Source organism: Hylobates moloch, unplaced genomic scaffold (genome assembly GCF_009828535.3).
Source record: "Hylobates moloch isolate HMO894 unplaced genomic scaffold, HMol_V3 SCAFFOLD_7, whole genome shotgun sequence".
Lineage (NCBI taxonomy): Eukaryota > Metazoa > Chordata > Mammalia > Primates > Hylobatidae > Hylobates > Hylobates moloch.
The window spans coordinates 10,465,197-10,482,840 of NW_026652282.1; the positions used below are offsets into that span (position 1 = coordinate 10,465,197).

General features: G+C 40.8%; 2 protein-coding genes across 5 annotated transcripts in view; one reads left to right on the forward strand and one right to left on the reverse strand.

Moving 5' to 3' along the window:
* Nucleotides 1–17,644, forward strand: part of EGFL6 (EGF like domain multiple 6) — a 198,187-nt gene that overhangs the window by 178,075 nt on the left and 2,468 nt on the right. The window contains exons 8-11 of the mRNA XM_058441829.1: nt 2,494–2,817; nt 3,936–4,016; nt 8,702–8,806; nt 12,201–12,470. Coding sequence (XP_058297812.1) covers nt 2,494–2,817; nt 3,936–4,016; nt 8,702–8,806; nt 12,201–12,470 — 780 coding nt within the window. The remainder of the gene's footprint in view (nt 1–2,493; nt 2,818–3,935; nt 4,017–8,701; nt 8,807–12,200; nt 12,471–17,644) is intronic.
* TRAPPC2 (trafficking protein particle complex subunit 2) overlaps nt 1–17,644 on the reverse strand; it is a 52,152-nt gene that overhangs the window by 32,507 nt on the left and 2,001 nt on the right. The gene's annotated exons all lie outside the window — the stretch shown is intronic.

Below are 17,644 nucleotides of genomic sequence, written 5' to 3' on the forward strand. Positions count from 1 at the left end.
CTCACTCTGTTGCCCAGGCTGGAGAGTAGTGGCATGATCTCAGCTCACTGCAACCTCTGCTTCCTGGGTTCAAGCAATTCTCCTGCCTCAGCCTCCTGAGTAGCTGGGATTACAGGCGCCTGCCACCACTCCCAGCTAATTTTTGTGTTTTTAGTAGAGACGGTGTTTCACTATGTATGTTGGCCAGGCTGGTCTCAAACTCCTGACCTCAAGTGATCCGCCCGCCTTGGCCTCCCAAAGTGCTGAGATTACAGGCGTGAGCCACCATGCCTGGCCCCTCCCACATTTTTATATTCTCAAAAAGATGATGCAATAATCAATAAATCTTTAAGAGAAAACCATCATGTCAAATTTGAAACAGCAATACCTAGATAAATCCAAATCTACTTATGCATATGCATATCATTAAAGTGCATTTTTATCCTTGCCCAGCTTTCTGTTTACATGCTAAGAGAATGAAATTGTCAACACTATCAAGATTATGATGTTTTAGTTTTTGTTTCTTTTCAATAGGAACATTTGAAACTTCAAAGCAGAAACTGAAAGCAGATGTTTAGGTTTGCCTGGTGTGAGTTGAAACCCTTTCCTCATTATTTATTAAAGGTCTTTAGTTTTATGTTACTGATTGCAAAAAGGAAATTTGCAGGGAATAGGGGTTTCCTGTTAATTTTTCTTGCTGGGTACTGGAGAAAGATGCAGTCGACCATGGATAGAATTACAGTGGGGCCTCCAGAGGAAGGTCTATATATGATCACACATTACGGTCATAACTTAACATGCAGCCTCTGGCAAAGTAGCTGAAACAGGCTATCTGAAGGTCAGGAAAATGAGTAATGATGCATTACTTGTATTAGTACTTGTTGGTTTTGTACCTATAGTCAGGCTGTCACGATGATAAATAACTAGAATATTTCATTGAAAAGAAAAATGTTGCTCTTTTGATTCCAAAGTAAAAGCAATGTATTAATTAAGAGCACACATATTTTCAAAGCATTTTCCCCCTTTTGGTTACCCCAAATATTGTGGACTTCTCCTTGTTTATTTTTCTACTACTTTGATATAGATTGAATCAGTCCAATGATGGAGAAGGAACAAAGCAGGAGAAGAGGTTAAAACATTGTTAAGAAAAATATTCTAATAAAATCCCACTCCAATTTTTTATAGTACTCTTTTTAGGTGTCAAAATTAATGTCTACTCCATTATTTCATTTCTCTCTAAACTATGTCCAAATAATAGAATTAAGTGAATTGATTGAGGTGTTATTAGACCCTTTCTTGCTTAGTCTTAGATTAGTACATGCCTAGATATTTTATAGTGAGACAATATATTTGATTTCAAATATCAGTATATTTAATTTTTTAAAAACTAATTACTTCTTTACATCAGTTGGAGATTCTGAATTATCATGAGTATATCCCTGAAAAGGAGACATATATCTTCGAATTATAGATCTCAAGGAATTTGAAACAGTCTAGAGAAAAGTAACCTTAATCTTAAATCAGGAATAAATCTATCATAGAAATAGGACTAGAAAAAGAGTCATTCATGGCCAGGCGTGGTGGCTCACACCTGTAATCCCAACACTTTGGGAGGCCGAGGCAGGTGGATCAAAAAAAGAAAAATAGTCATTCATATGCTCTACTCCCAAATCTTAGCTCTGTCCATAACATGATGAGTGCCTTTGGGCAAGTCACTTAACACCCAGTTGCCTCATCGACAAGACAAGAGTCCTGGACTAAATGAACTTTTTTGTACCTCTTGAGTTCTTCGACACCAACATTTTTCCTCCAAGGGTCATTAGTCCACTGAGTGATAAGAAGAATTGATCTAGAGGTACATTTTTAAAGTAATTTACTTTTGCGGTGAGAAATAGAAAACGAATGAAAAATAGTAAGTTAGAAGCCTCTCTGAAATATTTAATAAATAAACTCATTTAGCTTTAGATAATGGTTGATTGAGGTGAAAAAATTCAAAGGGGAGAGAGAAGAGAGAAAGAAAATTGGGTATGTGTATATTGCACCATAATTCACCATTTTTGTAGGTCACAAATGGTCCATTATTAGCAATTTATATGGTTCGACCTAATGCTGTAGCTGTAATTTTTGAATATCGAATTTGGACAAATCTGTAGCGCTATCAAGACAATACCAGTTTTTGAAGAATACCCCAATGAAAGCAGAAATATTAGACGAACGTGGCAAATCCATGTCTTTGGGATCCGTAGCCCAACTGAGTAGTAGTAGGTGTTTCATTAAAGTGGTCTCTGAAGCAAAACAAAAGCAACAAAAGGTAATTAAGATAACTACCATAACACTGGAACTGCTTAAAACAATACAAATATAGTTCTTCCTAATTTATCAAATAGTAGAGCCTCATGTGGGTTCATTCTGGAAGCATTCACTTACTATACTTCAGCACTTTTTAAATGCTCCATTTTGTGAGTAATTTAATTATCTGCCAATTTGGAACATCTTGCCTCTTATTTGCTTTAGCTATCCCTGAAAATTCTGTGAAGGAAGTCCTCAGAGCACCTGGTACCATCAAAGACAGAATCAAGAAGTTGCTTGCTCACAAAAACAGCATGAAAAAGAAGGTAAAAATTAAAAATGTTACCCCAGAACCCACCAGGACTCCTACCCCTAAGATGAACTTGCAGCCCTTCAACTATGAAGACAGTGTTTCCAGAGGCGGGAACTCTCATGGAGATAAAAAAGGGAATGAAGAGAAAATGAAAGAGGGGCTTGAGGAGGAGAAAAGAGAAGAGAAAGCCCTGAAGAATGACATAGAGGAGCGAAGCCTGCGAGGAGATGTGTTTTGTGAGTGTTATTTTTATTGTATATGTTTTATGAAAAATGAATTGCAATTTCTCCTGGCAAATGAAAGAAGACAAAAAGCCAGTTTCACAGCTTAAGTAAAATGGGTTGGGTCTTAAGTCCTGAGAAGCAACATTCTCTGTAAAGTCTAGAAATGAACACCTTCTGCAAATACCCAATCAAACCTGCTGCTCTAGGAACCAAGGAGGGGAAGTCCTGTTCCCCTACCTGGGGGGTTTCCTATTTGACATAGACCTTCTCTTCTAGCTTCCAGCCAAGGAAGCCTGCTTGTCCTGCAAGGACAGTGGTTTGGCTGCCCAGCTCTCCATGAGGCATGCCCCCAAATCAAAGAGAGGCTCACCACATGGATCTGCTAAGCTCTACCTTTTTATTTCTTGAAGGCACTTTTACAGGCCTAGTCTAAGAAAATGGAACCTCACAGTTGTGTGCTTATGATTTTAAAAGCCAAAATCGACAAATGTAGGAGGACAAATTTTATACTGGAGCTTAAGTTTTCTATGTGAACTAGAGAACTGCCATAACTCCCTTTTCACTGGTTGCTGTGCAGAACCCACTATAAGGCTCAGTCCCCCCAGGAGGGTTTCCATATTAACCCACCCTGCATCTCTACACTGAGACTTTCCCATTCATTCTGGCTGGGTGTTTCTTGCTCCCTCTATGTTTTGCCTTGTCTAGTCTTGGCTCTGTGACTGGTGGTCATATATACAAATGCCAGATGGATTTAACCAAAGGAAAAGTAGACACAGGCTCACTCATTCAAGAACTAGCATCCAATGACATTCTCTGCCTTAATAGAGAGTGAAAAATCTCAAAAAAAAAAAAAAAAAAAAAAAAGGAAAAAAAACATGTTTCCAAAACCTAGTATGAAGGGATGTATCAAGAGTGTAGATGCTTAGTTCACCCAAGGAAATGTCTGGAAAAGATGTTCTAGATGAGGAAACTGGATCCAATGTGAATTATTTGGAAATGTTAGGGAAACACTGCTCTATATTCTGTAATTAGAATGCATGATCTAACCTTTGTTTGGTCATTTGATTCATACCTTCTGAGCATGTGGGCTTTTAGGTTTTTTTCTTAACTGACCAAGTGTTCTTTATTAGTCCCTAAGGTGAATGAAGCAGGTGAATTCGGCCTGGTTCTGGTCCAAAGGAAAGCGCTAACTTCCAAACTGGAACATAAAGGTAAATAATTCTTTCTCCCAAGTGTATGCTCTTTCACGTTGTCCGTGTTGTTTTCATTTCTTCATACAGTGAAATGATTGTTTATGAATCCCTGCTTCATTCATAAACCCCCAAGGGGAAAATCATTACATCACACACACAGTGCCAGTATTAAAATAGTAGGTCCTTGTGTGATTGGTACTAATGATTGAAATATAGTAAGGCTATTCTCTTCTCCCGGCCACTCCCACCTGATGCTGAGAGTGAATGGTTGAAGCAGACTGTATATATGGAGATGGGAGAAACTTACATATTTTCTTCAACTCTGCTGCCTGAGGACCCACAACCTGAAAGTCTTCATGTACTAAATTTGGCCCAAAGTGCCTGTATCAGTTACCTATTGCCATAATAATGCTGTGTAACAAACAACCACAAGCCCTCAGTGGCTTACAGCAATAAATATTTATTTTTGCTTATGAGTCTATGGGTTGGCTGGACAGTTCTGCTGCTCTGAGCTAGGCTGGGTGGGCTCACCCATGTGTCCACGTACAGTCAGTTGTGGGCCCGCTTCGTGATTTTGCTGATCTTGGCTGTGCTTTCTCACATGCCTGAGGCCTCAGTTGGGAGGATTGGACTCACTCAGCTCTGCTCCATGTGGTCTCTCATCCTCCAGCAGGCTAGTCCAAGCTTTTTCTCATGAGGCAACAGCAGGGTTTCAGGAAAGAGAGCAGCAGCACACAAGATATTTTGAGGTCTAGGCCCAGAAATGGCACAACATCACTTCTGCCATATTCTATTGGCCAAGCCAAGTCACAAGGCCAGCATAGACTTCAAGGTTGTGGAAGGAGCTGTGAAGTCATACAAAGAGTGTGGATACAGAGAGGGATAAAAATCAGGACTATTTTTGCGATCATTCCACCAAAGCCTCATAATCTGGAGTTTCTTGGGCATGATCCCTAATTCCTCTTGGTTTATTTAGAACATTCACCACTCAAGACAAATTACACAGATCTCAGGGAAAAGCCCATTTATATATTTATCCCTTTCACTTGGTATAAGTATGAATGCCTTGATCATCTCTTTCCTTTTCAAACTTTCTTTCACTTACCACTATACATGTGGTAAGTAAAAGATTAGCATAACCTTTTCCTTTTCCAACTTCCTTTTACTTACCACTATACACGTGGTAAGTAAAAGATTAGCATAACCTTTTCCTTTTCAAACTTCCTTTTACTCACCACTATACATGTGGTAAGTAAAAGATTAGCATAACCTTGTGCTAAATGATTCCCTTTTGTGTTTACCCAGTGGGTGCATTGCCCAGTTCTATCACTTTGGTTTACAGGCCATCTCTACCGCAAAAAAAAGTACCTCTCTAATTCAGGCCTCCAAACTGTATCTGAGAAGCTTCTACTAAAACTCTTCAAAGCCTAGTAACCCATGACCCAGCTCATACAGGCATTTTGTTTTCTTCCATATTTCTCCTAAGTATTCTATGTTTTTATTTCTCTGCATTAGACAACGTATTGCCCATTTTCCTGGTTAGAAAGAAAATGTTTCATTGTACAGGGGGTAAGCTACGTTCTCCAGGTGCTCACAAGTTCTGCCCAAGCTCTGCCTACCCTTGATAAGTGACATGAAGGAATCCGTTGACTCCTCTTTCGATCCCCAAACCACCAGATTTCTTAGTTTACCTTCTATTCCATGATTCCTAATGAAACACAGAAAGGTTAAAATTTTGCACATGACCATATGACCCTGTAATTTCAACAGTCCTTGAGTAAGTTGTCTTGGAAAGCTCAGTCCCAATCAGAAGATTCAGATATGTACTGCAACTCTTCCACTGGTTGTTTGCCTTGGACAAGTCACTTGGATTTGCAGTGCCTCCTTGCTTTCATACATAAAATTGGAATAAGAGCAATATTCATCTCTTAGGTGCTGTCTTAGGCTGGGTTCCCCAGAAATAGACCCCAAGATAAGAATTTGTGTGCAAGTGGTTTATGTGGAAGGTGATCCCAGGAAATGGTGGTTGGGGGTGTGCATAAGTGAGATGGGGAGACAAGGAGGCAATAAAGGGTATGTTACCAGGCAAGTTTCCACTGTGGGCAACTGGAGCTCAATCCCATTGGGGAACTCCAGAAGCCAGTGTAGAACACATGGCTCATAATTATCCTACAGAAGGAGTAAGGAGGCTGGGGCATATATATACCAACTCCCATCTGGCATTGATTGAAGGCTGCTCCCAGGAGGGTGCTGATTCCTTGGTGCTCCTGGCCTGGCATGAAAGCAAGGAAGGGCACCACTGGGGCAACTTGATCTCAATCCCACTTGGACCCTCGACAAGACAGGGAAAGGCTGAATTCCAATCTGACTTTAGTCCACATTCAATTTCAGCACTTAGTGATCCTTTCCAAAGGCAAGGAAATGGAGGTATCTATCCAACAACTCCTGTCCATCACTGGTTGGGGGCTGTCCCTGGGAAAATAACTCCCCAGCATTCTAGCCCACCTGGTTGGGCCGAAAATGCTCCAGCCAGAGAACACCCTCACACAGAGAGCTGTGAGTGTTTCCAGTAGAAAGCCAAATGCCTGCAAGAGAATATAAGTACTGACAGATATTTGTGTGGCACCAACAGCATCTGCTTCAAGGCAAGTGTGGATTAAACCAGAGAGCATATTTGAAAGCACTTTCCAAACCATGAAGTGCTATACAAATGAAAGAATGTGCCTGTGAGACCAAAGCCTTGAGTTTTATCTCTTTATGGAATAGTTTGCTATATACTATTCCATCATCCCAGTTTACACACCCGCTATCCCCATGTGGAGGGAGGGGAAGAGTTTGGGAGAAACATACCACCACAATTGTAAACCAACTGAAAAACTGATATTCCACTATTTGTGGGATAATAACATCAACTATCTAACTAGTATTAGCACTCGTTAAAGAATACTGCAGACTGGAAGCAAGTATTACCTGGCATCTTTTACTTTTAAAACTGGGACTAGAAAGAAAATATATTTGCTGCACAGAGAAAAAACAGGGAGTTAAGAAGAAAGGAAAGTGAGGAAAGGGACCGTATGTGCTCACTTAGGATATGTGCAAGATGGAAGGTCCTGGATTGCAGTCTGGTTTGGGATTCAGGTCCAACTCCAGCATTCAGTGTCTGCAGAACTTGAGCCTCAGTTTTAGTTTCCTGAAAATGAGTCTGATGCTAGACGTTTTTTTAAACAACCTAATCAAATGATATAAAATATTTGGCAAATCAAAATGAGTCAAGAATCAGCTGCTGCTGTGTTTCTTTTTACCCTATTCCCTTTCCTTACCATTCCTTTCTTCCCCAGCATTAACATATAAAGCCCCAAAATCAGAGCCAGAGGCTAGCCTTAGTTATAAATCAAAAATATCTCGTTCTTCACCCCTGCCCTTTCCCAGTGATATTTATCTACATCAGAGGTCAGCCAACTTTTTTCTATAAAGGGCTAGATAGTACATATTTTAAGCTTTGTGGGCCATAAACTACTTTCACAACTATTCACCTCTGTCATTGTAGCTCAGATGCAGTCATCGATGTTATGTGAATGAATGGGCATAGTGTGTTTCAATAAAACTTTATAAAAACAGACAGTGGGCCAGGATCTACATAAAAGTAACCACAGGCACTGATTCAAAACCTTAAAACTAGCTGAATGAACTCTTATATTTCTCTGACACATCTAAACAAGGCAGTCATTAACAGTTTAGAGGCCAGGCACGGTGGCTCACACCTGTAATATCAGCACTCTGGGAGGCCAAGGCAGGTGGATCGTTTGAGCCCAGGAGTTCAAGACCAGCCTGGGCAACACAATGAGACCCCCATCTGTACAAAAAAAAAATTTAAAAATTAGCTGGCATGGTAGCATGTGTCCATAGTCCCAGCTACTCAGGAAGCTGAAGTGGGAGGATCACTTGAGCCTAGGAGGTAGAGGCTGTAGTGAGCTGTGTTCATGCCACTACACTCCAGCCTGGGTGACAGAGCAAGACTCCGTCTCAAAAAAAAAAAAGAAAGAAAAGAAAAAAGAAAAAGAAAGTAGAAAGTTCTGGCAAGATCTTCACTGGTTTATTTGGGTAGGAGATATTTTATTTTCTGGCCTGAATTCCATAAACAATTGCTTATATTCTGTTTCTCTTTGTGCATGGGGTTCTCGCCCATTAGTTATTTTTTTTTTTTTTTAAAGTGCTTTTGTTTTGTTTTGCTTTGTTTTGTTTTGTTGGGTTTTTTTTTTTTTTTTTTTTTTTTTTTTTTTGAGACAGAGTCTCACCCTGTCACCCAGGCTGGAGTGCAGTGGCATGATCTTGGCTCACTGCAACCTCCGCCTCCTGGGTGATTCTCCTGCCTCAGCCTCCCGAGTAGCTGGGATTACATGTGTCTGCCACCATGCCCAGCTAATTTTTGTATTTTTAGTAGAGACAGGGTTTCACCATGTTGGCTAGGCTGGTCTTGAACTCCTGACCTCGTGATCTGCCTACCTCAGCCTCCCAAAGCTTTTTGTTTTTTTAAGATCACAACTGAATTTGTTCAGAATGGCTTCACAGACATAACTCAAAACAGGGTATGTCATGATCTGTACTCTGTGCAACTGAAAACAAGGTATTGCCTTCCAAAACCCCAAATGTTAGACATCTTCCTAATGCTGTTAGGGGTTATGAAATGTGTTCTTTCTTTTCAGCAGATTTAAATATCTCGGTTGACTGCAGCTTCAATCATGGGATCTGTGACTGGAAACAGGATAGAGAAGATGATTTTGACTGGAATGCTGCTGATCGAGATAATGGTATTTATATTTGACAATTTCATGTTCTGCAATATGGTGAAGGGATAGAAGGCCCTCCGTGAGTGACGGGTTGTTATTCCCATTACTCATCAGAGCAGGGTTGTTTGTCATTTTTGGAAACTTTTAGACCTTCTGAGCTCTCCCTTGATAGATGACTAACTTGGTCCAGCATATATTCTCCTACTTAATCCCTCTCCCACACACCTGCCTCCACAAAGGATATGGGAGCAAACCTCTTCCATATTCACTCTCCTGTTGCTGAGGGAGAGATGTTGAGATTTGTATAAAGTTTGGGAGAGTTAGAGAAAAGGTAGAAAGAAGTGGTTTCTTCTTCCCAGTTTACCAGCCATGGCATCTTGTAGTTTTTGTTTTGTTTTCTTTTGTTTTGTTTTCATGGGGGAAATAAATCTTGAAAGGAAATATGGCCTCCACCTAAACCTGGTGTTTTAGTAGTGTGGCCTCTCAAAGCATGAAAATCATAATGAACATCAAGTCAATGACCTGAACTCCTGAACTGAGCTTTCCCTTCTGTTTGTTGCTTGAGGATTTCTTTCAAGCCACCTGTCCTTGAATTTTTCTCAATCTTATCTGTGAGCTGCGAATTTCCCACCCTTCCCATTGCCTACTTAAACACTATTGATGGACCCTAACTATCCCCTTAGTGTTTGTCTTGCAGATCCCATTTAGAGCGCAAATTGAATCTCTGTCTCCTGAAGACTGACTATATAATTAAAGACAACTGTTACACCTTCAGGGACTCCAGTTACTTATCAATCAAATTATTTCTTTGGGGATGTACAGGCTCAGCCCTCAGTTAAAAGATCTTACTTTTAGATCCTTCCTCTAGACTAATTCCTCTCCAACATCTTTCCTTTCATGTCTTCACATGCAATCAGAAAACCTAGATATCCCCTAACAAGAATTCCTTTTTGAACTTGGGGTTAGGGGAGAGGGGATACATCTCACACAGCAGTTGTGTGAATGGGACTTTTACTAAAGATTCAGTGTAAGCAAAGGGCAAATTTAACCAGGCTGAAAACATCATATCATTGGAAAAGCTATCTTGTTGATAACTAACCTGAGTTTCTCTTTTCTTCCATAATGGCATCTCTAAATTTATGTCTACCAGAGCTATATCATATTGGGAGCCCATAGGTTATTCCAGGACCTCCACAGCTGATACAAGGTTATGTTAAGTCTTAAGTTGAGTCTTCTGTCAGAGGGAAGTTCCCTATTTACAAACACTCAATTCACAAATAACCCCAGGGTTCTCAGCTTCTGCATCATTCAAATCATACCCCTGCTCCTCCTGCACCTCCACTGGATTTCTAGGTGAGCTTTTCATTCCTTCTGTACAGCTAAATATGAAAAAGAAACATGGCCAAGGCGGGAGGATTACTTGAGCCCAGGAGTTTGAGACCAGCCTGGGCAACATAGGGGGATCTCATCGCTACAAAAAATTGAAAAAAAATAGGCTGGGTGCAGTGGCTCATGTATGTAATCCCAGCACTTTGGGAGGCTGAGGTGGGCAGATCACCTGAGGTCAGGAGTTCAAGACCAGCCTGGCTAACATGGTGAAACCCTGTCTCTACTGAATATACAAAAATTAGCCGGGCATGGTGGTGTGTGCCTGTAATCCCAGCTACTTGGGAGGCTAAGGCAGGAGAATTGCTTGAACCCGGGAGGTGGAGGTTGCAGTGAGCTGAGATCACACCATCGCACTCCAGCCTGGGCGACAGAGCAAGACTCCATCTCCAAAAAAAAAAATAAATAAAAAATAAAAAACAAAAAAATGAAAAAGAAAAAATTAGCCAGGTGTGGCAGCATACACCTGTGATCCCAGGTATTCAGCAGGCTGAAGTGGAAGGATCACTTGGGCCCAGGCATTTGAGGCTATAGTGAGCTATGATGGCACCCCTGCACTCCAGCCTGGGTGACAGAGTGAGACCCTGCCTCAAAAAAAAAAAAAAAAGAAAGAAAGAAAGAAAAAGAAAAAAAGAAAAGAGACATGAATGAGTTAGCATTATTAGAGGGATAAAACCACAAAGACAGCTCAAAGCGGACTTTATCTGGGAGAGAAAGGGAAACCTGCCACAGTAGGTGACAGCATAGCTGAAAGAGATGCCAGATGAAGTATAGGATGCCTATATTTCACACAGGCAATTAATACTTTTTAGTATGTCTTGGACATGTACTTTATCTGAAATTCAAACTCCACTGGGCATCCTATATTTTTATTTGCTAAATCTGGATACCCTGCTAGCTGGGGAAGAAGACCAGATTCTGGATGCATTGAAAACTAAGGCTGGCCGGGCACGGTGGCTCACGCTTGTAATCCCAGCCCTTTGGGAGGCCGAGGCAGGTGGATCACGAGGTCAGTAGATCGAGACCACGGTGAAACCCTGTGTCTACTAAAAATACAAAAAATTAGCCGGGCATGGTGGTGGGCGCCTGTAGTCCCAGCTACTCTGAGAGGCTGAGGCAGAAGAATGGCGTGAACCCGGGAGGCGGAGCTTGCAGTGAGCCAAGATCGCGCCACTGCACTCCAACCTGGGTGATGGAGCGAGACTCCGTCTCGTCAAAGTCACAACCTGAAGATTGGGAAAACTAAGGCAATGTCAGCCTGGGTCCTGCAAGTATCTCTGACTTGTGGTGGCAGAAGACCACCCATTCCCCAATGTCTTCTTCTTGGCTTCTATAGAAATTTTTCCTTCTTTTCAACTTCTTCAGACCCTACTCTTTGAGAGTTTTTGCCCAAGTTCATCAAAGTCACAACCTGAAGATTGGAGATGAGCAAAAGTCCACTACACCACAGGTTAAAAGATGCTTAGAAGATTTGCAGGATTTGAAGGAGAGTGTTCCTGTCATCCTAAATCAGAAATTGGAGTGATATGTTATACATGGTAGTTGAGCTCCATGAAACCACTAGTACAGGTGCAGGTGTGTTTTGGATTAAACACCACACTCTGGACCCACTTAAGGAGCTGATCATCTTACATGTCATTGACTCAGTGGGGAAATGCATTCTAAGTTTCAAGTCACCAAAATGGAAATGAAATTATGGAACACAAGTTCTCCACCAACTGCAGATTACCTGCAGTGCTAAAGGATCATTTAATTAGATTCTTACCCCATATCTTTGTGTATGCTTTGTGTATGCAAAAAATTCCTCGGTTTCTCTGACCATCAGTTTGTCTATATAACAAAAGATTTCAATTGTGTGATCCCTAAAATCCATTTTAGCATGAAACTTTTATTCCTATGTTCAAAATGAAAAGGACTTCAGCTTTCCCTATAGGAGACTATTGTTTACTTTTTATAGCTTTTTTATACATTAAAGCCAAACTCCTTACAATTGCCTCATTAATTGTGCATTTTTTCCCTTCTCTTTAAGCTATTGGCTACTATATGGCAGTTCCAGCCTTGGCAGGTCACAAGAAAGACATTGGCCGATTGAAACTTCTCCTCCCTGACCTGCAGCCCCAAAGCAACTTCTGTTTGCTCTTTGATTACCGGCTGGCTGGAGACAAAGTCGGGAAACTTCGAGTGTTTGTGAAAAACAGTAACAATGCCCTGGCATGGGAGGAGACCACGAGTGAGGATGAAAAGTGGAAGACAGGGAAAATTCAATTGTATCAAGGAACTGATGCCACCAAAAGCGTAAGTGGGAAAAAAATGATTAAACTCAATATTTGCATTCTTTTGCAATGGTTTAACAAATGAAACAAAACATTTACTGAAGTATGTAGGCATTAGGGATACAACGATAAGACTTTTTCCCTACACTTAAAGGATATGTTCTGGAGCTGAATAGGCAAGGTGATTAATCGGCACAACTCATGGATACTTATCTGGTGTATGCATATCACGTTCTATGGAAATAACCTGTTTGTCAGGCTCCTCTTACCAACATCCTTCCAAATCAGGCTATACATTCTGTAGTATGTAAAAGAATGTCATGCTCATTCATTCTATGCCCAGAACTTACTACAATTAATGGCAGCTAGAAGGTGATTTTTTTTTAATGTTTTTTTAAACTGAACTGAGAGAGTGGCTATTGTCAGGGTCCCCAGGACCACCTTTAGGTTCAGTGATTCTCTAAAAGGACTCACACAGAAGTCAGAAAAGCTGTTATGTTCACGAGTACAGTTTGTATAGATTAAAATCAGTAGAGGGAAAAGACACATAGGGCAGAATCCAGGAGAGACCAGGCAGAGGCTTGCAGTTTTTGTCTCCCAGTAGAGTCATATGGGCAGCTATTAATTCTCCCAGCAACCAAGCATGATGACACAAAGTATTGCCCACCAGGGAAGCTCACCCAAACTTTCGTGTCCAAGGTTTTTGTTGTGGGTCAGTCTGCCCATGTGATCACCTGCATAGCTGACTTTAGTTATCTAGTCTCCAGCCTCTCTAGTGGTCAGGTTGATACCATGTGACTCAAGGCCCACACCATAAGTCATATTGTTACCGTAAACTATCTGGCATGGCCCAAGGCCTCAGGTAAACAAAGGCACTCTTAATCAAAGAGGATATTACAAGGGCTTAGAGGTTATCTCCTAAGAACCAGTCAAGGGCCAAACCTTTCTTTGGAATGTGTAGGGTTTGGACAACCCAGACCTACTGAGTTAATCTTTTATTGCACAGTGGGTTTAATAAAGGAAAAGGAAACAGAGTTTTAAGAGGAAGTTGGTCAAGTGGATGAAACCCTGAGAAAGAACAGAATAAAAATGGCAAAGAGTCTATTCAGTTTGACCCATCAGGAGGTGGCTAGTGACCTTTGCAAGAGTTCTTTCTTTGGAGGGGAAGGGTCGAAGGTCACACTTCAGAAAGATGGAAAGAGAAGGGATCAGAGCCTGAAGGCAGCCACTGTGGACATTATAAAGAGTTTGGTCAAGGTAGGCCAGACGAGGTGACTCATGCCTGTAATCCCAACACTTTGGGAGGCCGAGGCAGGCAGATCACCTGAGGTTGGGAGTTTGAGACCAGCCTGACCAACATGGAGAAACCCCATCTCTACTAAAAATAAAAAATTAGCCAGGCGTGATGGTGCATGCCTGTAATCCCAGCTACTCAGGAGGCCGAGTCAGGAGAATCGCTTTAACCCAGGAGGCGGAGGTTGCAGTGAGCCAAGATCGTGCCATTGCACTCAAGCCTGGGCAACAGGAGTGAAACTCCATCTCAAAAAAAACCTGAAAAAACAAACAAACAAAAAGTTTGGTCAAGGTGGGAAGGAAAAAGGGTGAAAGCTAGAAAAAGGTACATTAAGTGGTGATAATAGGAAGAACAATTAGTAGATCCACGTATTAGGATTCCATTTATACTTTGCTTGTGAAGGATGACTAATGCAAATTTAACATCTTTTCATTTACATGTCATAGTTTAATTAAAGCAGAACATCTTATTTAAAGTATGTAATGAGACATGACTATAAATAAAAGTATATGTTGGGTACCAGTTAATGAATTTCCTAACCACTCTTCCCCTCTGAGGGAAAAGCAGCCAGTGCTTGTTTAGGAACGACACATGCATTAATTTGAGTTTATTCTTATAGCAGTACATTTAAATCAATACAAATCCAATCCACGTATTTTCCTGTTGTGTTTGCGGCATGGTTTGGGGACTGTGGCACTGAGCTATGCTATATATGGATGATAACCCCTGCTGGGGCATTGAAACATGCCTCTGCACAGCATTCATAATTACTTTCATGTTGACTGAATTCATGTGATGGAGAATATTTTTTATATAACATGGTAGCTTGCAGGGAGGGTATACTAGCAAAACAGTGATTTTTTTAAAAAATGCACATTTCTGTAGACATGCCCCCAAAGAGCCTGGCCAGCAGTCACACTGGAACACAGCAGTGCTTTCATAAGAGGCATTCTCAGACCCAGGCATCTGTTCCTTGAATTCTTCAGTTCTAGGGGAAATCTTGGTGGGGGGATATTGAAGGGTAAGGAAGCTGACTAATCCAGACTAAAGAATATATTCCAGTTTAGCAATGTCATATTGGCTGTGGACATTTGTAACAGATGTGACTCTTGTTGCATAAACTTGGGCATACAAGGTAAGTCACATTGCTTTCTCGAAATCAAACTATTTCTGAATCCAAAGCCCCATCCCATTAGGCTGGGGGGAAATTTAATCTTGGCTATTTCCTCATTCAGGGTTGGGATAGGGGCCCCCTCGCTAGGGTAGCCCATGCTTTTGAAAGACTAAAAATGGTCCAGACATTAAGAAGGGGGCGGCACATCTTTACTTCATCATGAGGGCCATGGATACCCACATCTTCTGCACCTATGTGGCCCTTGAAGTCACTCATCTCTTCAACTTCCATGCCAGGCCCACACACAGAAACCTTTACTGGGGTTGGAATCTTGTTGCTGAGAATCTAGCCTCAATGGGAACATCAGACAATCATTTTCTGCCCAGGGCTCTGCCAGGGAGATGCAGTGGTACAGCATCCTAGTCCTGGAGAATCTCATGGCTCCCCTCACCACTTCTCCTTTTAACCTTCTACCTTCAGCTACAGTCTCAGAAAGTTAAGCTTGTGGGTAACAAACGTCAGGAAAGGGACCATCTTCCAGAAAAGTCTGCTTTTGATTGTTATATCCCAAATCTCCTTGATAAAAAAGAACATTAAAATCCTGCCTAATTTTGGGGGGGGATAGAGGAGGTAAACATATAGTGAAAAACACAAAACTAGTATGTCAATTAATTATCCTGACATTTATTTCTAGTTATCCAGGGGTTATCAGTCAGGGGTCTTAGTGTTGGAAAAGCCACCATATGCCAAGACGTAGACATAGCCACCCTCATTATCCCACCCATTGCAGCTGCTGTGAGGGGTCTGCTGTTTGGCTCACCCCTACTTTTTAAAAAAAGTTCCTTTGGGTACAAAAGGAACATCTTTCTGAAAGCAGTTCCCTCCTGAGACTAGAGGAAAAAGAAACTTCTATACCCAGTTATGCTGTCACTGGCTGCTTAGTAATAACTTGTTTCCAACAGTTCTCAAGAAAATTCACTCAGATTGAGAGCAAAAGAGAGCAGCCCAGGTACTGAGCAGTCATAGACCCTTGTCATCTCCATTTGTTCCCTGAGGTTTCTCCTCTTTGGAGAGCCAGAGAAAACTGGATATGGTGATGACAGCAAGCCTAAAGTTGCTTCATTTCTGAAGACTATTCTGTGATTGTTTATTAAGCAAAAGAAAAGATGGTGCTGGGGATAGTGAATAACTGCATGACGGCATTGTTGAGAGCATGATTCTTAAAGGAACTTTCTTTAAAATGCCAATTTATACAAGTTTGAATTTATATAAGTTTGAACTTAAAAAGTTTAGAAATGACAAAAGGAAATTATTTTTTTGAAAATAAGAAAAGATTCATAATCATACTACAGTAACATGAGTGCTTTTATATTTCACATTTTACTTTGCACATGAATGTATATTTGTATTTATCTGTAACTGCAGTATATGTAGGCTATTGTTGAATTTCATTTTGATAGGCTATATGTGGATGTTATTTTAAAGAATACCATGTTCCAAATGAAATATTCTTTTCCCTCTATGTTTGTTCCAGGGTAACTTTAGTCATCTTTGAATCAGGATCATTTTGTTGTCCTCTAAATCTGCTTATTTCGGACATTGAAGATTGTAGAAACCCTCTAGGCCTAGTCCGCTCTTTATGGGAGGCATGGGAGACATACTTCTCTTTAGAGTGAATGTTACTGGATAGGTGCTCCATAAATTGTAGCTATTATTATTTTCATAATTATTGAATTTAACAAATATTTCTAGTGTTTTATCTGATTATAAAATTAACATGAACTATTTTTTTTAAAACAACATTACAATATTGAAGAAACTTACATTCATTCAGGCGGGGCGCAGTGGCTCATGCCTGTAATTCCAGCACTTTGGGAGGCCTCAGTGGGTGGATCACTTGAGGCCAGGAATTCGAGACCAGCTTGGCCAACATGGTGAAACCCAGTACTAAAAATTTTAAAAATTTAAAAAATTAGCCGGGCATGGTGGCACATGTCTGTAATCCCAGCTACTCAGAGGCTGAGGCACAAGAATCACTTGAGCCTGGAAGGCACAGGTTGCAGTGAGCTGAGATTGTGCCACTGCACTCCAGCCTGGGTGACAGAGCAAGACTCCATCTCAAAAAAAAAAAAAAAAAAACATATATATATATATATATATATATATAAATAAAACAAAACCTTCATTCAGCAAATATTGATTTTAATTATATTTATTTGAAAACATGTTTGGATAAATGAATGAATATAAAATAGTCACTGTATATCCTTAATTTTGTTAAATGAGTCCCCTGTCATTCTGTTTCCAATTTGAAGATAATTTTTTTAGTATTCATCCTCTGTTCTCTCTATATAGAAATTTCTAAACTATAGTTTGTTTCTCTTTTGATTACTAATAAATTTATTAGACAAAAGTGATTATAGCATATTATGAAATATTTTCAACACATGAAAACAACATTCCAGATAATCTCCAAATACATTAACCAATATTTTAAGAAAAATAATTAGGCCGGGCACGGTGGCTCACGCCTTTAATCCCAGCACTTTGGGAGGCCGAGGCAGGTGGATCACGAGGTCAGGAGATCGAGACCATCCTGGCTAACACTGTGAAACCCCGTCTCTACTAAAAAATACAAAAAATTAGCCAGGCATGGTGGCGGGCGCCTGTAGGCCCAGCTACTCGGGAGGCTGAGGCAGGAGAATGGCGTGAACCCGGGAGGCAGAGCTTGCAGTGTGCTGAGATCACGCCACTGCACTCCAGCCTGGGCGACAGAGTGAGACTCCATCTCA